The sequence below is a fragment of the Clarias gariepinus genome, chromosome 26, assembly GCF_024256425.1.
Source record: "Clarias gariepinus isolate MV-2021 ecotype Netherlands chromosome 26, CGAR_prim_01v2, whole genome shotgun sequence".
Classification (NCBI taxonomy): domain Eukaryota; kingdom Metazoa; phylum Chordata; class Actinopteri; order Siluriformes; family Clariidae; genus Clarias; species Clarias gariepinus.
This window is the reverse complement of record NC_071125.1, coordinates 5,935,860-5,957,733: the sequence shown is the minus strand read 5'-3', so window position 1 is coordinate 5,957,733 and position 21,874 is coordinate 5,935,860. Positions and strand designations below refer to the sequence as shown.

Genomic DNA, 21,874 nt, shown 5'->3' with positions numbered 1-21,874 from the left:
AGACCTTCACTTAAAAATGAAAGTTCACACACACACACACACTAGGGCAGAGAGAGGGTTTAGCTATTTTTTTGACGGGACTACAATTGGTTTTAAGCCCTTTCTTAGGAGAAATTTCACTTTACAAGTCCCGGTTTGACCTGAACATCCCTCGTACGAGGTGGTATCAAAAAGTTTTAGCTTTCACACAGTCACAGGGAGTTCCAACGTTCATAAGTCAGCGTGCCAAAACACAGTGTCCTGTGTACATCAGGAGCTCTGCAACTGGTGCGATTCTGACCATGTGTTCTACAACATCTGCTATTTCATCATGGACAGCAAGTTAGAACAAAGATCAAATGTGAAATTCTTTGTGAAACTGGAAAAATTTGCTACACAGTCGTTTAACATGATTCAGCAAGTTTACGGCAATGCTGCAATAAGCTGTGTTTTGAGTGGCACGAGCGCTTCAAGAGCAGAAGAACATCACTGGAAGATGATCAGAGATCAGGAAGATCTGCAATGGGCTCAACCCCCAAAAATGTTTAAACCATTCATCAACTTGTGCATGAAGATCGTCAGAGAACAATCCATAACATTGCTGCCATTGTCTGTGTGTCATATGGAAAAGTCCAGGCAATCCTCACATGTGGTTTGAACATGCACCATGTTGTTGCCAGGTTCACCCCCAGGCTGCTGACCCATGAGCAGAAGGGTTCTCGGTGTTCTGCCAAGAACTCCATTCTAGATGACCCTTTCTTCATGTCAAGGATCATTACCGGTGATGAAATTTGGGTGTACAGGTACGACCCAGAGAAAGAGCCAATCATCCCTATGTCTGAGAAAGGTGAGGGAGGTCTGCAGCTCAACCAAGTGCATACTAATCGTCTTTTCCAACAGTCGCTGCATTGTGCATTAAGAATTCTTTCCCAGTTGCCAGAACATTAATAGTGAATTCTAGGTTCTAAGGTCTCTGAGGGAGGACATATGGCAAAAAAACAGAGGTTGTAAACAGAGCAAATTTCAAAACGTTTTGAGCCCCCTTCGTACATTATTTCCTCATTCTATAGATTTTCTATATATGCTGTTTGGACTTGTGAGATATTTGTAAAAGTTAAATAGAGCATGTATGTATTATTATAAATAAATAGTTAATATTATTTGCTACTCCATTGGTTAAGTTTTATTGTGAAAAGAACCAAAGTTTATTAGATATAGCAGACTGATTTGCCTAATTGCACAGCTTCAACTTTTGTCTAAAATTAGCTAACGTGAAATTATGAAAAGAAATATGAAATTATATCTAATATTATGTATGCCAGCTATTGACACAGCAAGGTAGGTTAACACAAGTCCTATACAGTTCTTAACTATTTTACTATGTAAATAATATTTAAAAGATATAACATGTGCATACCTTTATGTTTTGTCTGTTTATCTTTTTCTTTCATTTTCTTTCTAAAAAGGGGTCCTAATGCTTTCGATAATTTCTTATTTATTTATTTATTTATTTATTTATTTAACAAACATCAGGACATTACACATTCCCAAATAAGAGTCAAATCCAATGCAGCATAAACCCCTGAAAAAGGTCAGTGCTGGCCATGACAGAAAGGAATCAGAAAACCCAGTGCATTATGGCCAGCCGCATATGGGGCTTAGAGGTCAAAGGTTCCGAATTCCCCAGATCCCAGTCCGATGGGATGTGCTAGATAAAACAACTCAATTCATGGAGGCTCCATCCCTCAGCCCACAGCACCCACAGGATCAACTGCTAACAGCCCAGTGCCAGATACCCTGGCGTTACAAGTGGAACCAAGAACCTTGGGGGTTTTAATGTTAATGGTGTTAAAGTTATGGGTGATTCCTAGCACATTCAAATGTATAGTACAGAGGAGCTAAAGTAAATTTAATGAGAGCAAAAAGACAAAAATAATGCAAGTACTCAATATTTTGACAAATGGCAGTTTTATTTAAATAGATGGCATGTTTTGAACCGGAGACACTTTCAGCAGGCCAGGTCGTATCACAGCTTTTTACTCTTCCTGATCATGGTGGTCCCTGCAACAGTTAAAGTCTGAGAGGAGAGAGAAAGAGAAAAATCATTTTTAAATATTGTTATTATAATATTATAATTTATTGATTAAGTCCTGTTATAATAATATCATTTTAAAGGTAGGTACTAAAACAGGACCAATTATCTCTTTTCACCTTATTCTTGATAGAAATCTTACAAAGTATATGTATTTTGAACAAATTGAGAACAATCAGCGAGGCAGAAGGTTCAAACCCGTCATCTAAGATACAGCAAATGACTTAAAAATCAGACTCTGCTCTTTTAATATGCGAGTGTACAGATCTGAGTGTTTGTGAGTGTAGTGAAGTGTTTGTTACAGATACGCACCTCAATCATCTCTCCGTCCTTAATTTCCTGCTTGTGTGAGAACTTGTCTGACTCACAGATAAGCTTTCCCGCCTCCAGTCTTACAATGCACTAAAAGGGATACAGATCAGAGATGGGTTCAGGATCACAGAGACACTGGGACATCAGGACACACTAACCAGGTCTGTAGGATGATGAAGTATCCGTGCTATACAAGTTACTGGCTTCGTAGTTGAAATAGGTCTTACTGTATAGGTTAATTGGGGGTTCATATTTGGTTCGGATCTAGCTTGATAGATAATTTATTACAGAATCAAAGGAAAAATAACCACCATCCAGCCTGATCAGATAGATATTTAGCTAGAGAGGTACAGTAGTTCCCATAGTTAGCTTGGATGGTCCTGTTGAGGGGTCGCCACAACACAACAACCTGGCATAGGTTGCCCTTCCTGACGCAACTCTTCTTTTATCTAGACTTAAAACTGGCGCTGCATTTATTTGGGCATTGGCTGGGAATCGAACCCGGGCCTTTCGCATGAAAGACAGCAGATTAGGTTAATATCACAATGTGGGGAAAATAATCTGGGTTTTACAATCTGCTTCACGAATTAAGACTCTCCCGCCTCCTTCAAAAAATAAATTGGTCAAAGTCTCTTTAGTGGTAGTCCTGATCCAGCTGACCTGTATCATAGTTCTAAACTAAATGTTTGTGTTCAAGTTTATGGTCGGCTTGATATGTAGACATGGCATAGGTGATAAACTAGAATTGGATATACCTTGAGCTTCTTTCCGTCCATGGTGGTAATATCAGCTTCCTTGCCGATGGTGAAGGAGTTTGTGACTGTTTTCCCAGGGGTCTTTGAGGTCACGACGAAGTCGTTGCCAGTCTGTTTTATCTCTGTTACAGGTTTGACGTCTTTGGCCATCTTGATGACGTCCTCAGGGAGTGCTGAGTGATAAAGTACAGTATATTACCAGTGTTGTATTGTATGAATTGCATCATGTTCTTACTTTAGCTTTTGTTTTATATTCCACTGCAGTTTATTAACTCGCATACTCACATATGGCCCTGAGGAACTCCTCGAAGTTCTCCTGAGCGTAAACCTGCCACGTTCCGTTGAAAGCCATTCCTGCTTGGTGTCTCCTTCACCACAAGACAGATATCTGAAGCTCTTTTTAGCGTGTAGAGTCTCACACATGCAATCTCAGCTACTTATATCTGGGGGAGAAAATGGGTACTCCTGTATTTCTAATCATTAACCCAGTCTATTTGGATAACCCAGAGTTCAATTACATCTTCAGGTTGGTAACCTTAGCGTCTATATGGCATGAACATTTATGCAAAAAATGCATTTCTGATTATATGATTAAAGATCAAGTAGGGAACGTTCCTTCTGAAAATGATCAAAAAATACTTTGACAAGATGAAAAAAACAGAAGAAGAAAAAAAAGCTAAGCAAATACAATCTCGGGCCGAGACTGACAGACAGTTTTATCCTAGACGACTTGAAGGTCTAGCAGAACCCAATCCAGGGATAGGGGCACAGTTCCATAGAATGCCACCAAACACACATATTTATAGACTTAGGGGTAAGTTATTATACATGGGTAATTTACCAGCATGTTTTGGAAACCTGGAAACCCTGGAGGGAAACCTGCAAAACTTAAGTTCAGGATCGAACCAGAGTTCCTGGAGCTGTTTGGTGGCAACACCCGCTACCCATATGGTGCCCTTATGAAATCCAAAAATGTAGTGCAAATGGTTTGAGTCTAAAAAGTGCATTCTAGCTTGTAAAGGTTGCTTGTTCAGGAGGTTTTTACCAATTGACTGAAACATAGTACAGGATATTTATGGGAAGTGTGTTTGTGTGTGTGTGTGTGTGTGTGTGTGTGTGTGTGTGTGTGTGTGTGTGCGTGAGAGAGAGAGAACAAAGACTGTAGCAAACCTTTTACATCACATAGTTTGTCCATCAAAGGAAAGTCACCAGTACTGTGCAAATTTGATTTGGTAAGAGTCTTAGCAGTGCAATGACCACTCACACACCACTATTGGGTCAACATCACTGCTGTTTGTACGAGCGGTGAACCTAATAACTTTGCTTTATGTATGTAGTTGCCAAAATCAGAGGGCATCAGTCATTAAAAAAAAAAAATAAAAGTGTCAGTGAGGCAAAATAGAGCACAAGCTGAGTGTGTACTGATGTTTTCCTGGAAGAATCACTGCTTATCTTTATGTTCAATTATTATACCAAATACAACGCCTGATTGAACAATATCAGTTGAATTATAGGTTGCTATTTGTGCCTCGAGTCCAAGCAGAACTCAACCCTGACTCTCTTATGTTTCAGGATAAAGACTGTAAAGTACATCGAATTTTCAAGAATTTACTTTGGATTAGGAAAATTTCACATTATCTAGCCAAATCTGCTCTAGCCAATTGAATTGAATTTTATTTATAAAGGGCCTTTGATAATGGTCATTGTTGCAAAAAATATATGGAAATAACTTTGTAAAATGTGAAGAAACATGCATAACTTCTAATTATCAATTCGTACAGATTTTGGCCCATAATCTGTTAACTACTAACAGCAGGAATAACAGAGAAGAGCGGGTTAACGGGGGAGCGGCCGGGGCTTGTAGGATGACTTTTACTCACACACACACACAATCATGGATTACATAAATTGTCTGAATAACGGATTACATTTTTGAAAATATAACTATATAACTGAGTACTTAAATGGCGGACTTAACGCGTTAGATTACTCATTACATCAAATAAGTAATCCAAGTACTCTAATGCGTTACACCCAACACTGCATTCCACATATATTTGCAGTGTGTTAAGAGGCTGAATTTTTGTATAATGGTATATAAATGTAGTATAATTAAGTTGATATAAAGTCCACCTGCTTTGTTGGGTGCTTAGGTAAAAAAAACTAAAAAAGTAGAAATTTCAGTCCTACATTATTGAACTACTGTAGTCACACGCCATCAGAGAAAAACGGAGAGAGCACTAGGGTCAAGCAACACAAGCAAGGAGACCACCCTGATCAGAGGCCAGTATTGGGTCATTTACCACTTTACCCAGCGCTGCCTCTGCGCTATGATGAGGCGTAAACCCTGACTGATACATTTCAGGATCAGATATAAGATCCAGCTGCAGCGCTACGATCTTGGAGATAAGGTTTAATATCGGCCTATACTGTATTCGGACAGCTGACGGGGGTCAAGTTCAGGTTTCTTAATAAATGCTAGTTTCAAATATGCTAGTTCTTCTAGTCCGGTATGCTTTCTTTCCATACTGTTTGAAATCCTACCGATTTATTTTAATGCCATTTTCGTTCTAGTTTTCGAGCGGTCTGTTTTAAGGTGTGTGTGAGATTGTTACTCCGGGGACCTAGCTTTTTTTTTCTCTCGAATTCATTTTCTTTCATGTGTCCTGCTATGCACTGATTTACCCCTACTAGTCTGCTCACTCGACTGAGAATGTGAGATTATCGGATTTTGCATTAACCGTAATGGAAAATTCATTACAGAGTTGGCACTGCATTATGAACATTCACAAGACAGGAGATTTAGTCTCAGATGTGAGGTTTGTCTCAAAGGAAAAAAAAAAACAAACTTTTCCGGTGTATGGCTGTGCAACAGGTTAACGACCGTGTGGACTTTATCTTTTCAAAGTCCTCAACTTGCATAGACACAGACACACACTAAACCATATCAGTGTCAGTGCTGTACTCAGAGAGTCGTCCTTCATCTAAACAATATCTGCTCCCAAATATTTGGTCCACATTGTGCACACTAGTTATCTATAAGCTGCAGGCAAAACATTACACACTAGGCAGGTGCTGTGTGTATATTCAGTCACTGCTTTTCTGAGATTGCAATAATACGTCCCTGTCCTTGAGCTCTCTCCGTCTCTCTCTCTCATATACATACACACAGAAACACTACCAGTCAAAAGTTTGGACACACCTTTTAATTCCATGGTCTTTCCTGATTGTTTATTACTTTCTACATTGTCTGAAGGCATCTAAAATACACAATAATCTCCTTTGAACATTTGATATTGTCACCTCTATAGGAACTTCTCCTCTGCAGCAGAGGTAAGTTTTGGTCTTGCTTTCCTGGTCTTTATAAGAGCCAGTTTTATCATGGTTTTGCAAATGCACTCGACAATACCTGTACTGTTCTTGCAATAACTGTTCCAGAACAGCTGACCTTCGTGTCTTAAAATATGCATTATTATAACATAAGAAAACACACATATGTTATTGTTGGTCTTTCAGCTGCTCCCATTGATCCCGTTCGATTTATACACATCTTGGCACAGGTTTAACGCCGGAGGCCTTTCCTGACGTAACCCTCCTATTTTATCCGGATGGTACTGGCACTGCATCCAGTGGCTGCAGTTTAGGCATCGAACCCAGGCCTTTCACATGGCAGGTAAGAGACTAAGTCTGATTGGAATAAATAGGTTTCATCTAATTAGATTTATTTTAAAGAAAAAAAAAAAGTTTCTGTTAATAAAGTCAAAGGTGATTCAATTTTTCAAAAATACTCCTAAACCATATTTTTTTGTAAAACCTTTTATATGCGGTTTATTAAGCAAATATACTTTTTTTTAAATAATCAGACAAAAAATGCCACAGGCTGATTCAATTCAGGTTTAAATTCATACTTGACAAAAACACAAACTCTGCAAACACATTCAAAAGCCATCAAGCTTAAATTTAGGCATTATACTAAAGCACCCTCGGGATTCAGACTGAAAATGGCATAGTAGCTTAAAGTGTCAGTAAACTAACACAAGGGTAAACATGATTAAAATATGAAGGGAAATCAATTATGGATATTTTGTTTTTTTGACAAATAAGAGTTGAATTTCAAATTATGATGGTTTGCACCATTGTACAATGTTCAGCACGTTGATTATCCATCTGAGATAAGTTTTCAGAAACAATTTAAGTGATGAAATTCGCCTGAGAGGCCAGATATTCTCACCTTTCATTTTGATTCCATCACCTTATGGTTTTTATATGAGGGACATCAAGTCAGTTACTAAGTCACTTTAAATTTAATTTTAAAATTACATTTTGATGTTAATTATGTTAACGAATCAGGAATATAAGGTATTTGATTTTTGCTGAAATAATTTTTTTTTTTCCGTTTTACCTACTACACTCTATTGGCCATAACGCCGAACTAACCTAATACCTGACTTGATATGTCTGGTCACATACAGTAGGCCTCATACTTGTTTAGTAATAAGAGGTGACTTTTTACATTTAAAAAAAGTCATTGGAGTTTAGGAAATAATCAAATATTTTAACGTGTACTAGTAAGAATTTGGCAAATACACTCCAGGGCAAAAAATAAATAAATAAATAAATTATTGTGCTGCATCAAGCAAAGAAAACAACTAAGGAGAATTGAAATGACTGGGACTGGATTAACCAGACCTATGTTTAATAGTAAGAGTAAGGCATTCCCATATACACACACACACACACACACATACACACATACACAATGTGATGAGAACTCACAGGTTTGGGACAAAACAGCTGTGTCAATACCAAAACCACTGGTTAGTAAGACTAATCAGAAAAAAAGGCATTAATTTGATTGAGAGCATAAAGATTGGACTTTGGAGCGATGGAAAAAGTGTGATGTGATCAGATGAGTCAACCCATTCCAGAGTGATCGACACGGCAGGGTAGGTTTTTTTTTCGCTACACTGTATTTTGCTACACTGTTACACTGTTTGATACCTTTAAAGTATCATCACACTTTGGGTCGTGCTGTTGTAGAAAATGAATCAACAACATTAATTCTATTGATCAAAGAACATGACAAGGTTATAGAATAAAGTCTGTAGAAGAATTAAGTTTGTGTTATTGCTTATGTCATATCAGTTGTCAAGTTATATTTTCTTATCATGCTGTAATTTGGACTTTTAATCATTTCTGAACTGTAAATGTTTGCTAATATTTCTACAGCACGGCATTCTCCAATTCACTCATCTCTACATCTCGAATGCACCGGCCTGCGGGATCTCGCCGTGTTTATACACGCTCACGGTCACGTGTACTGTCTGTGAGCCGTACTTGTTGCGTACGAACACGCTGTAGTTGCCTGAATCCTCCATACAGACTGAGTAGATGGTAAGGGTTGTGCGGCCGTTGTCCCTGGCGATGTTAAAGCGCCCTTCGGAGACGATCTCCCTATCGTTTTTCAGCCAGAACATCTCCGGATCTGGGTTGCCTTCAGCGAAACAGGTCAGACACAGAGACTGTGTGTGAGAACAAAATAGAGAGAGAGAGAGAGAGAGAGAGGTGGGAAATTAGACGAGAGCCATATTGTTCTTTAAAGTATTTTAGAATTACTGGTGTTAAAAACCTTGTCTTCCATGATGGCCACCACATCTGGTAATCCCTTTGTGACTTTGGCACGGTCTAGAAAAACAAGCAAGGTTTAGCCTTAATCCCATAATTCCATATGTGTTATTTTATAGTTTTGAAATTCAGACTTTAAACCGTGTATTTGGGTTTTTAGATATGTCAGCTAGATCATTTCATCACTGTAACAGGATGCGTCAGTTTTGAGCTTTATGGCAAAGGCTGTGAATACTTATGTACATGTGCTTTTTCGAATTTTTTTATTTAGAATAAATTTGTGAAAATTTCAAATAAACTTTTTTTCATGTTGTTCATTATGTTTCATTATGTTTGTAGAATTCTGAGACAAAAAAAGATTTGTAGATTAAAGTGCATCCTATTGCAAAATTCAGTTTTCTAGCAAATTAATTTTATTACCGTTACAAAACACCTAAGAGCAAAAATGGGACTGGCTAATGAAATGAGATATGCGTAAAACGTAGTCAATCACTTTACTGTGCTAATTCAACTATACTTACTTTTCTCAGCAATCGCCGCCTCCCTGTTTTTATAAATGAAATAAAAAATATAAAATCCACATCATTATTTACTACAAAGGCATTAAGTCATATTCTCCCCAAACATTTTCCAAACATACAGTACTTCGATAAAAAGGTATTATAATAGTTGAATGTGTTAAATACATAATGCAAAAAACTTGACTTACTTCAGCCTCTGGTATTCCAGCAGAGCGTCGGCAAATGCTTAAGAGGAGAGAAAGCAGAGAACACCGGGATGTAATTAAAATCTCTAAAAGTATAGTACACTGTATAATCACACTTTTTTAAATTGTATTTATATGTTTAATAATATATATATCAGCCATAGTATTAAAATGTAATTCCTAATATTGTACGTTTCCCTTGTAGTGCATTCCCAAAATTGTGTTCCCCCTCGGGTCATACTCCACACGACCTCTGGGGTGTGCTGTGGTGTCTGAGACCTGAACCCGTATTCACAAAGCTTCTTAAGTCTAAAAGTTGCTCCTAGTGACGAAATTCTAAGAAAATACTTTTATCTTGACATTTTCTTAGAATTTTCCCTTAAATTAAGGACTAAATCTTATTAAAGATAAAAATGATTCATCCTAGCCCTAAAAACAGCTCCTAAGGTCAAAGAGAGAAGGACTTTTAAGAGGCTAAAGAGTTTCCATAGCAGAGGACAAAATTGCGGAAAGAAGTAATATTCCTCAAACACTAAATGAAAAAAGTAAACACTGCTCTACTGTCCAATTTGATTTTCTTGTTGTTTTACTTCCTTATGTCTCTCTTGGATTGTTGGCTACATACCATCCAAAGTTCTTAACTTAAATACTGTAGGAATACTGTCCTGCAATCATGTAAATTGGTAAAAGCTGAGTCGTTTTGCCCATTTCATTTTGATCTAAAATGAACTAAAAGTCATAAAATCATTATAATAAATAAATGTAGGAACTTAATATAGTTTATAAGAATATAGTAACTACTGCGAAAGGAAAGGTGTTCAATACAGTGGTGAGACCAGTGATGCTCTATGGCTTAGAGACAGTGGCGCTGAAGAAAAGACAGGAGGCAGAGTTGGAGGTAGCAGAGCTGAAGATGTTGAGGTTCTCTTTGGGAGTGACAAGGATGGATAGGTTTGAGAATAGGTTCATCAGAGGGACAACCCACGTTAGATGTTTTGGAGATAAAGTCAGAGAGTCCAGACTGAGGTGGTTTGGACATGTTCAGAGGAGAGAGGGTGAATATATCGGTAGAAGGATGCTGAGGTTTGAACTGCCAGGCAGGAGGTCTAGAGGAAGACCAAAGAGGAGATTTATGGATGCAGTGAGAGAGGACATGAAGTTAGTTGGTGTGAGAGAAGAGGATGCAGAGGATAGGGTTAGATGGAGGCAGATGATTCACTCTGGCGACCCCTGAAAGGGAACAGCCGAAAGACAAAGAAGACTGCGTGGAAATTGGTTGCTTCAAAAGTCAACATTCAGCTTCTTTTCACCTTTTGTATCACCTTTTGTCTAATAGCACTGATCAGACATCTATGCCTTTGTTCTACTGTCTACGGCAACGTTAAATTCTTTACAACAAGTAGAGTTCATGAACTTTAATTTTTTGTCACATTGCCTGGAGACTGTCAGTTCGAATCCCGATCGTGACACAGCCATCTTTAAGAGACATATTTTGAGAGACAAAATCGCCTGTTCTCTCTGGGTGGGAGGGGTATCATGCTTCTTTTATTCCTGTCAATCACAGCAAAACTAGGCAATCAGTATGCATCTGCGAGCTGCCGTGTGAAAGGAGATAACTGGCTGATGGTGGGAAATGGCAGGCGACCAAATGTTAACAGAAAATAGGACAAAAAAAAATCTTTTAGTTGGTGACCTATGAAGTATTTTTGTTACTTGAAAATGACTCGCAGCACATGGCATCCTAAAGATCACCAGGAAATTACTGTGCACAGGACAACACGAAATCATGAGGATCGCTGTGAAAAAATCTGCTTTTGAACTGCAATTGCTAAGAACAGTTTGCACTCAAGTCTCTATTATTAACTGAGCAGGTAATAACTTCAGATTGTGAACTTTAGGTAACACCCACTCACTCACTCACTCACTAACTCATCGTCTATACCTCCTTATCTTGCATACGGGAGTCACAGGGCCTGGAGCCTCTCCCAGGAGACTGTGCCAATGGATGGGGTGCCAATCCATCACAGGGCACTTTTACATACCCTCACACAGTCATTCGCATGCTACAGGGACATTGGGAACGCCAATTAGCATAATCTGCGAGTTTTTGGAACATGGGAGTAAACCAGAGGAAACCCAACAGGAGAACATGCGAACTCCATGCACACAGACCAGAGGTGAGAATCGAACCCAGATCCAGAGGTGCAAGGCGAGTGTTTAACTTTAGGTAACAGCTATAATGACTTCAGAATGATCTGATGCTCTCAGACTGTTACTTAATTACATAATCTCATATGTGTTATTAATAGTTTTGAAAAATCCAGTATAGAAAATAATTTTAAACTTGTTTTTGACTGGTACTGTATATCTGATTTGTTTTGTAGATGTCATAAACTTTGTATTAGAAGGTCCTATCTGAGTTTATTTTCGATGAAATGTCATACAGAATCTATATACAGTATTACTCCAGTCACAACGAGTCTGCGATGCTTGAATGATTTCACTATCCCTATCAGGTATTGCGACAGTGAAAACTCTTTTTGTCTCTTCCTCCCCTGACGCCGTGATCTCCACCAGGATTAGCTGTCTGTCAGATTGGATGTGCAACTACAAACCGCTGTACCTTGTCCAGACAAATCCAGAGTGCGCTTGTGTGTTTCCTGCCCGTCGAACATCTCCAGGGTGTATCTTCCTTTGTCGTTTTCAGTAGGGTTGAAGATATCAATCCAAACCTTCTGCATGCTGCTGCCGGGCTTGGTCCTCTCTTCCTGATCGATCCTCTTCTCTCTGGTACACACCGATGAAGAACAAGACTTTTCATTTTCAAAGGTTTATTTAGTCTTTTAGCATAGTCAAGCTAAATTGTTTAATCTGATCGGTGAGAATTTTCTGTAACAACAATTCTGGTAAGAATAAATGCTAGGTCTGTATAAATGTTCTTGTTCGTTTAATGATTTTTTCATTTTTTCTGAAGGGGATCTAAGACAAAGACCTGGCCATGTTTTGCATCAGACATGTTTGCACATGCAGAACCTCAAGAGTCTAATTATTTACTCCAGCCATTCATGAAATGGGAGTTGAACCAGGGCCCTGTAGGTGCATGGCTTTGCAAGGGTTTTGGCCACATGATGGCAGTGTGGGGAAAGGAGACAAATTTAGTCAAGTGGATTGGTATGCTTTACATACAGTATGCCTAATGTGTCAAAGCCGTGTATGACTCACTTTGTCGATCTTAAGAACAAATCTGACTTACAAACATGCTTTTGGAACAGAAATTGTTCGTAAGTCAGGGATTACCTGTATACCCCAAATTTTCTAGAAAGGATGCTAACCTTAGCTAACGCTATTCTATTATATTGTGAAATTAAAATGAATGTCAAAATTTTAATAATAAATAATATTCTCATTTTACGCCATCCCTTTACTCCATTCTCTCCTCTCTCCAGTACGTCATAATCTCATATTAAGATAGCTATTATATTGCGTAGTTAAAATTAGAGAATAAATGATAAATGCAGTACCAGAAAAGAATTAACAAAAAAAAAAACTTTCAGTGAAGACCAATAGTAACTTAATCTGTACTCTTTTCGACCCAGAGATGTCTGTTGCTCGTCACATAAAAAAATCATTGCTGATCTATATCAAGCTTTTATACTGATCTTGAATCTTTACAAGATCTCGCTTTGTGCACTGGGGCTCCAAATCAATGCCAGAGCTCTTTGAAAGCATCAATGCCAGAGCAATTCAATGCCAGAGCTCTTTGTAGCTAACATCAACCCAAAGACTCACTTGAAGTACCAGCTGGTCTTCATGTAGCTCAGATAGTACTTCAGAGAACAGTAGAGCCTAAAGCCAGTCGCTGTGCACTGGATTCTCATGGGACTGGCAGAGAGAGCTGTAGATCAGACAAAGCAACAGAGGAATAGGGAGAGGGGTTGAGTAATGCAAAGCTTGGAAAGAGATATATAAAATCTTATCTTATATATTATATAAAATATAAAATCTAAATATGTAAACATTCTGTTACAGTCAGTGTGTGTGTGTGTGTGTGTGTGTGTGTGTGTGTGTGATTGTTCGGTTCCCTGTGAACATACCACAGTTTTTGCTCAGGCTCTGCATCAAGCGCTCAAACTCTAAGAAGGGAGGTAAAAAAAAGTGACAAAGTTTAAGTCACATGAAAAAAAATATTGCAGAGTGTAAACAGTTTTGGCCTTGAATTAACTCTCACTCACTCACTTATCTTCTATACCGCTTTATCCTGTATTCAGGGTCGCGGGGACCTGGAGCTTATACCAGGATGCTTAGATACACCCTGGACAGGGTGCCAATCCATCGCAGGGCACACACACATTCTCATTCACACACTATGGGCAATTTGGAACCGCCAATTAGCCTCATCTACATGTCTTTGGACTGTGGGAGGAAACCGGAGTCTCCGGAGGAAACCCACCAAGCATGGGGAGAACATGTAAACTCCATGCACACACAGCCGGGAATCGAGCCTGGCCAGGAATTCAACCCGAACCCTGGAGGTGCAAGGCGACAGTGCTAACCACTACACCACCCTACACAACGCCCTTTAAATTAACACATATAGGAAAATTTTTATTTATCGGCCTTTAAATGATCAGTTCAGTCAAAGATAAAATAAGCAGATTGAAAGCAAAATGAGATAAGTCCATGAGTTTTTTTTTTTCCAAATGAAGCAAACAGTTTTGAAAACTGATTCATAATACTTTGTGCATTATGTTATCTTAAAGTCACAAGGGTTACCAAGCATAAATGCTTAAATATTCTGTTTTGGTTATATTAATATGAATTTTGCTTTATTTTGCAAAAGGCTATAACTCCACTTGATACAGCCAGTTAATGCAATTATTGCGTTTAAATAAAAAAAAAAGCATGCAAAACTTGTGTTTTTTTGCACTTGTGTGTTTTGTCACTTGCAGCAGAGAATCCAGCAGCATCCTACACACAGAGTGGGTATCTCTTGTCTCTATTAATTTTCTTTTAATAATATATTACTATAGCAGATGCAAGAGGTTTGAAAGCAAGACAGAAGGCTGACTATAAACTAATTTTACCACAGTGCTTACACAACAGTAGAACACATAAGTATATATATATATATTATGGTGGTATCCAAATCACATAATGTATCACGTATCAGGGACATTACATTATGTGTCACATACCTGTACTCTATTAACACTGGGGTAACTGCTATAGAACTAAGACTGTAAACATCCTTTTTCTTGCCTCCAGTATTCTCCAAAAATCCATTAAACACATTTAGTTCATTCACAGCACATTTAGCACAACTTGTAGTTTCGCTTCACTGATCAAGTGACAGAAAGAAGTGATGCCATTAGCTTTTTATGACATTTCGTTTTTTGATCTGTAATGCGGCTGCTACGTGCTGTGGTTTGCCTAAAATGGGGAATTTCAAAGCTAAAAGAAGGTTATATAGCAGTTTGCAAATTAAATGGTTTGTTATAGAGAGCCTTGTGTGTCAGAGGAAAGGTTAATAAAAAATTAAGCGAGAAAATGAATGTGAAAAGATTATAGATATATTATATTCTGCACAATGATATTATTTGTAATTAAGGGAGCAATACGAAATGGATTTTACCCACTACAGCCTTAGGTAGGATTTGGTCTTTAGTTACCATAAGGCATATTGTGGCCCAGGAGTGGAAGCAATGCATTCAATTATGTGGTAATTTGATGCAAATGTAATCATTTCCAGTTTTCTTTCTTTTATAATGTAGAATATTGCCCGCAATCGGATTTTCCTGATTAAGAAACATCATCGCTTCAGTTTCTAGTTACATTATAGCTCCATAATTTTCTTTTTTTCAATCTCCAAAAAACCAAAAGTTCTGGCACTGGAGACTCCTTTCATGAATACTATTGTAGTTAACATCTTGTACATGTCCTTCCTTACTACTAGAAACAAGAGTAATAAGTGAACTTGTTCTGAACAGAGAGCTATGAGAATTTAACAGTACCGTCAAATAAGATCAAATATTCAGTCGCTACAGCAAAACTAATCAGAACTGGTATGTAGCTAGAATAGAAGAGTAAATATCGCAATTCTGGATGGTTAAAATATGCTACAAATTTGCCGTCGGGATTTAGACCACACCCCTACCCTACTCCAGAAGTGGTTTTATCTCGTTGTCCATTTTATACATAAATGTTTTGTACCGAATAAACAAGTCAAAGATACTGAACAAGCACTGAGCGACATACAGCATGGTTCGTGTTGAGCTGAAATAAAAAACAAAACCTTATTTTTAATCAAATGAAATTCGGTTTTGAGTATCGATAAAGAATCTTAATTTACTCACCATTGTCCACGAACTCCAGTATGCTCTGATCCTCTCCTCTACCATCAGCCACCACCACCCTGTAGGTGCCGACTTCCTTCTTAGTAACCTGGGTGGCAATTTCCACACACACACACACACACACACACACACACACACACACACCATTATTAGAAATGCAAGCAACAAGTAGCTAACATTAGTGCATTTGGTAGCTCGTACCTGCGAAACGGTAAACGTGGCAACACCAGACGCCTCAAACACAAACTGCTTGAGCTCTATGCCATCCTTAAACCACTTCATCTTGGTGTCCTTACTCATGTTCGTGACCTGTTGGAGAAAAGGCGAACAAGCTCAAGCTGTGAAATGAGTAAATGGACAAAACGGAATATCTTTGACTCATCTTTTTGCTGATCTCTGGAAGCAATTGCAAATATAGTTACAAGCAGCGATGAGTGGGTCCAAGCACTCTGCACCATCGCCACCCGGGTGCACCAGAAAGTGCAGTGGGCACATGCATTTAAAGGGGACATACCAATACCATTATGTCAATGTGATGTGATGTCACTCAATGTGATGTCACACAGAAAGTGTAATAAGAGCGCCCGTACACAGTATGACGACATAGGGCTGATGTAAAAGTGCTTGGGCCCTAACAATTCAGATTTCATGGTGTCAAACGCTTCTTTTATTCGTACGTCTTACAATATAAACTAAGGATTTGATTTTGTGAAACTGACCAGGGTGTCAGCCTCAGATTTGTAATAAGTGTTGTGTTTAATTCACCTTGCATTTCATAACCAGCTCACAGTCCTCCGTCACACTCCATGACAAAAACTCCTCAAAGTAAGGTCCTAATTAAAGAATAAAACAAAACAGAGGTGTTGCGCAATGCGGGATTTCAAAAAACGGCTTCACAGTTGTCCGATATTAAAGTATGAATAAATGATATCGCATTTAAATACTACATAAAGACTGATCAGTCAGCTATTGTCATATACAGAGACAACAAGCTTACCTAGGACAGTTATTAAATAAGATAAAAAAGAAAGTAGGGAATATAATCATTGACAGGTTATGTGGTGTCACCTAAAATTGATTACTTTCCAATAATAGCAGAGGGCAAGGTGTTTTTTTTCCATTGACTTTAAGATATTTATTCATTTATTGAACTGAATTGAGTTTAAGCTTGAAATGTTGTTTGTGAATAATGGCCAAAACACAGAATTGGTTATACTGTAGCTACTTCTGAAGTTTATGTTACATGAAAGTGACCAACATTGCTTGCCAAAAATTTCAAGTTGCCAACTTCAGCCGTGTTTGGAGAGGTGATTTTATATGTCCTCTAAGCATTGATTCTTAAAGCAAATGACCTATAATTGTTTTTGCCTAAATTGCTTTTCGTCTGTAGTGTCCGTAACCATTGCAAATTCATGTTACGATATCTTAACAATTCTGCATTTTAGAATAATATACTTTTTCAGGTTTATGTCTTTTCTTGTAAAATCTAACTTCTGAATGACATTTAAGATCTTTGCAAGATTTGAATTCAAAAAAGTTATAGACACTACATAAAAAGACATGAACGCAAATGTGTTTCTTTATTATCTGATGCAAATATAAATGTGTATGCATATTTACAAAAAAACAAAGCATGGATCAGGAGATAAGAAGCATTCAGCAGTATAAAAAAGGTGTTATATGATTATATTAAATAAATTATAATAGAAATAGTGACTGGAATAAAACTGGAAGTACTCTTACACCTGCTATTTCAGAAAGTTAATCAACATCATCTGGCCAGATGTCATTGAGAATTCCACAGCATCATGTAGAGTAAGTTATAAAGAATAAAGAATACTTGTTTGAGAAATGTTTGGGATTTCAGTGATCTCTTAGAACAGCAATTTCTTTTATTTAAAGCACTTTTATAGAGTATAAATGTAAAAAACCCTGTGCATATCTTCCACCGGCCTTCACGTTTCTGACAACTCTTTGGCTGTGAATCCTGATCGGTTAGCACATATTTACTTTTAAACACATACCTCTCAGTTTGAACCTAATAATGCTTAAAAAACTGACAAAATAAAAGAAGAACTAATCTTAACTACTTGTAACACTACTCGTGGCACTTCTCAGTGGCTCCCAGTTAAAGAGCCGCTAACATGGCATGGCCTTGGGTCGGTTCTTGGCACAGACAATGTTACAGATTTTTTTTTCTGACCCAGTGGACTCTCACCTGAGCGTCTCTTCCAGTCCCACCGCTTGGCCTCGGACTTGGCCAGGGTTTGCCTGAACTCTGTTTGAGTTAGATAAAGAAGACCAGGTCAGCGATATTGATGGGGAAATACTACAAACTTCAGCATTATAAATAAGTGTGAAACAACCTTACCAACCTAGTAAGTGCAGTCACATACTACTGTATATATACACTCTCACTCACTCATCTTCTCTACTGCTATATCCTGTATTCAGGGTCGCAGGGACCTGGAGCCTATCCCAGGAGGCTTAGGGCACAAGGCAGTGCCGGGTGCCAATCCATCGCAGGGCACACACACATACACACACACTCAAACACTACTGGCAATTTGGGAACATCAGTTAACCTGAACTACATGTCTTTGGACTGTGGGAGGAAACCGGAGTACCCGCAGGAAACCCACCAAGCACGGGGAGAACATGCAAACTCCATGCACTAAGAGACGGGAATCGAGCCTGGCTGGGAATCAAACCCGGACCCTGGAGGTGCAAGGCGACAGTGCTAACCACTACCCCATCGTGCCGCCTGTATATACACAGTTACACTCAAATAAAATAATCTTACTAATTAGGTAAATAAAATTCACATACAGTACCAGTCAAAAGTTTGAACAACATTTTGAATTCAATAATTAAGTAACAACAACAACAGTCGGTTGTTATTTTAAGACATGAAGGTCAAATGTTCTGGAACAGTTCCTGCAAAAACAGTATTGTGTCAAGTACGTTGGCAAAACCCATCCAGCACCATGATGAAACTGGCCCTCATGAAGACCTTCCCAGGAAAACAAGACATTTAGAGTCACCAGCCTCAGAAATCACCAATTAATGTAACAACAGCACCTCCGATTAGAGCCGTCACTGTATGAAGGCTTTACAGATCATGAGTAGCAGATACTCAACATCAACTGTTCAAAGGAGATCATTGTACATTTTGGACATCTTCAGCATTGTTCTACAGAGTAGAAAGAAATAAAAAAATCAGGAAAGTCTATGGAATTAGGAGGTGTGTCCAGACTTTTGACTGGTACTGACTAAGTACATACAATAGCTATATAGGTGTCAACCTGCTAATTAAGGTCTATTAGTGATGAATCTATTGTGAGATCAAATCCGTACTTTCATCCACCAGTACGAGAGTGAACTGGTTCTTGGCTCTTCCGTCTTTGAGCTGTGCTGTGTACGAGCCCTCGTCCTCCTTTCTCAGCTGATCAAACAGAATCTCCACCAGCCCGTTTGCCTTGTCGAAGTTGATCTTACGTGTCTGTGGATGAATCAGCCACAAATATGCACCACTTGATTTATTTTAGAGTGAATATGAATAATTCAGTAACTACAGTTAAATTATTCTTGAAACACAGTGATTATATTTTATAAATGATCATGAATAACACACACACACACACACACACACACACACACACTGCTAGCAAACATGTCCACACCGGTGTGGAGGAGATCTCCTTGTCATTGAGGATCATGTGCAGCTCTGCAGCGTTGGACAGCGGCTCAGTTTGCAGCCACAGCCTCACATTGCCCTGCTCCAACACGTCCACCTGCCAGCCCTCAGAGCGCAGTGCTATAACTACAAACACAACAAAACTATTAGTGACATGCTGATAATCACCTTGATAATTTTGTTATAGAACCCAAATTTATTATTTTTCTACAACAGCACTTCCTGAAATGTTTTATTCCTCTATACATCAAAGCTATTATGATTTCTATTTATTAAGGCATGACATGTCATTCTTTTTATCTATGTCTACCTGATTTTAAACATATTAGAAAGTAGAATCTGACCAATCAGATTAGGGAGTTCATCAGCACAGAGGTATAAATATGGAACACTTGCTCATAGTGTTTTTACCATTCCCACCCATCCCAAATGTTACCATTTACCTCTCCAAATGTTTGTGTCCAGCAACCCTACCCTCTGTCCATCCATCCATCCATCCATCCATCCATCAATCTACCCATCCATCTATCCATCGATCCATCCATCCATCCATCCATCCATCCATTCATCCATCCATCCATCCATCCATCCATCAATCTATCCATCCATCAGTCAACCCACCTACCCATCCAAACAACCCTCACATCCACCAGTCAACCCACCTACCCATCCAAACAACCCTCACATCCATTATTCACTCCACCTACCCTTTCAAACAACCCTCACATCCATCAGTCAACCCACCTACCCTTTCAAACAACCCTCCCATCTACCAGTCAACCCACCTACCCATCCGAACAACCCACCCTAGCCATCCAATTCATCCATCTACCAAACCATCCATCATCCATCTATTCATCCATCCATCCATCCATCCATTTATTAATCTACCAGTCATCCACCCCTCATCCAATTCATCCATCCATCAATCCATCCATTTAGACATCCATCTGCTTGTTTCTCGTTCTATCTGTCTGCCTTTTTCTATATACTGTATATGTGCCTATTTATTTACTTATTTGTGTATGATTTTTTTTCTTTTTGACTGTCTACTCGTTATTTGGCCTGTCACATTTTGCATTTTTTTTTCAATCTAACATCTATCTATCTGCCTTTCTTTTTCACAGGCAATTCCAAGGGTTACTTTATTACTTGTCACTGACAACATGTCAGGAGAAGTTCTTATGCATTTATGTCTGTCATTCTTCATCAAGGCTCTTTAAATTATTCAAGGCTGGCCTTACGTGGGTTCCTGATGTTCCAGCTCAACTCCATGAGTCTCTCCAGATCTGTGAGATAAGAGGACACGAGTGCATCATCAAACTCAGTCTTTCACCATGTTCCACATTCTACATATAGCCTATACTTCTCCAACAATTGTGTTATTAAATGAAATGGTTTGGCCAATAAAAACAGGACAGGACAGAATTGCCTTTGTATAAAAATATATTTGTGATTGAGTTTCTGTATTCATTATTCATATTTTTTTTAATCTTCTATAACGTTTATAATGTATGGGGTCACAGGGACTGGAGCCTATCCCAGGAGACAGGGAACATCTTGGACATGGTGCAGATCCATCGAACACATGCACACACTAAGGGCAAGTTAGGAACACCAATTGACCAAATCAGAATGTCTTTGGACTGTGGGAAAAAGCTGGAGTACCTGGAGGAAACCCACCAAGCATGGGAAGAACATGTAAACACAAAGACCCAAGGTGGGAATCAAACCCTCAACCCTAGAGATGCGAGGCCACAGTGCTAACCACTACGGCATCATGCTATACCTATTGTTCATTTATTCATTTATTTACTGAAACTTGAAGCTTCAGACACCAATCACGTCTTGGATAGTGAGCTACATTTGCACTATTGTTAACAAGGTAATTTCTTTTTTTTTTTTTTTTACATTTTTAGGCAAACTATCAGAAAAAAAAGCTTTTTTTGTCATTCTGTAAGATCTTAGGTGACAACTGTACCCTCAGCAGTGAAATTAAAGCTAGATGAGATGTCAGGCCTGCCAATCACATCAGCAGTATAAAGGCCCAGATCCTCCGCTGCAGCTGCATTGAACGTAAGGACAGATCTGCAAGACAAATGCACAAACTGCATTACTATTTTTTATACCACTTACAATAAAATTTTTTTACCACTATCTTTGCACATTAACACCTTTTCCAATTTTTTTTTTTACACCTTCTTGACTTTATTACTTTACTACTGTACTACTGCCTGTTCATTTTCTAGTCAATTGTGCAATTATTGTCTCCTGTGGTCCACTCACTGCCCACTTACAAACTGTAACAAACATTTACTGTACCTCACAAAGTCTTCTAAGTTGCAAATTTTGCAT

At 38.5% G+C, this 21,874-nt stretch overlaps 2 protein-coding genes across 2 annotated transcripts in view; both read right to left on the bottom strand.

Annotated features, from left to right (window-relative positions):
• Nucleotides 1-1,930: 1,930 nt before the first annotated feature.
• Nucleotides 1,931-3,560, bottom strand: fabp10a (fatty acid binding protein 10a, liver basic). The gene is made up of 4 exons (XM_053488059.1): nucleotides 3,424-3,560; nucleotides 3,139-3,311; nucleotides 2,384-2,473; nucleotides 1,931-2,056 (listed from the first exon to the last, which is right to left on the bottom strand). The coding sequence occupies exons 1-4, from the start codon at nucleotides 3,488-3,490 to the stop codon at nucleotides 2,006-2,008; spliced, it is 381 nt and encodes a 126-aa protein (XP_053344034.1). The 5' UTR covers nucleotides 3,491-3,560; the 3' UTR covers nucleotides 1,931-2,005.
• Nucleotides 3,561-8,144: 4,584 nt separating this feature from the next.
• myom3 (myomesin 3) overlaps nucleotides 8,145-21,874 on the bottom strand; it is a 72,493-nt gene continuing 58,763 nt past the window's right edge. Inside the window, exons 23-37 of the mRNA XM_053487364.1 lie at nucleotides 21,501-21,607; nucleotides 20,764-20,808; nucleotides 19,506-19,645; nucleotides 19,180-19,324; nucleotides 18,041-18,100; nucleotides 16,588-16,655; nucleotides 16,024-16,131; nucleotides 15,823-15,910; nucleotides 13,564-13,602; nucleotides 13,259-13,364; nucleotides 12,093-12,256; nucleotides 9,473-9,509; nucleotides 9,285-9,307; nucleotides 8,768-8,823; nucleotides 8,145-8,660 (exon numbers count right to left, since the gene is read on the bottom strand). Coding sequence (XP_053343339.1) covers nucleotides 8,394-8,660; nucleotides 8,768-8,823; nucleotides 9,285-9,307; nucleotides 9,473-9,509; nucleotides 12,093-12,256; nucleotides 13,259-13,364; nucleotides 13,564-13,602; nucleotides 15,823-15,910; nucleotides 16,024-16,131; nucleotides 16,588-16,655; nucleotides 18,041-18,100; nucleotides 19,180-19,324; nucleotides 19,506-19,645; nucleotides 20,764-20,808; nucleotides 21,501-21,607 — 1,453 coding nt within the window. The 3' untranslated portion in view covers nucleotides 8,145-8,393. The remainder of the gene's footprint in view (nucleotides 8,661-8,767; nucleotides 8,824-9,284; nucleotides 9,308-9,472; nucleotides 9,510-12,092; nucleotides 12,257-13,258; nucleotides 13,365-13,563; nucleotides 13,603-15,822; nucleotides 15,911-16,023; nucleotides 16,132-16,587; nucleotides 16,656-18,040; nucleotides 18,101-19,179; nucleotides 19,325-19,505; nucleotides 19,646-20,763; nucleotides 20,809-21,500; nucleotides 21,608-21,874) is intronic.

Coding starts and splice junctions, on each gene's coding strand:
- fabp10a (XM_053488059.1), bottom strand. CDS start 3,490: ATGGCTTTCAACGGAACGTGGCAGGTTTACGCTCAGGAGAACTTCGAG. Junction 2,474..3,138: donor TGGACGGAAAGAAGCTCAAG/GTATATCCAATT, acceptor TATCCCTTTTAG/TGCATTGTAAGACTGGAGGC. Junction 2,057..2,383: donor AGGACGGAGAGATGATTGAG/GTGCGTATCTGT, acceptor CTCTCCTCTCAG/ACTTTAACTGTTGCAGGGAC.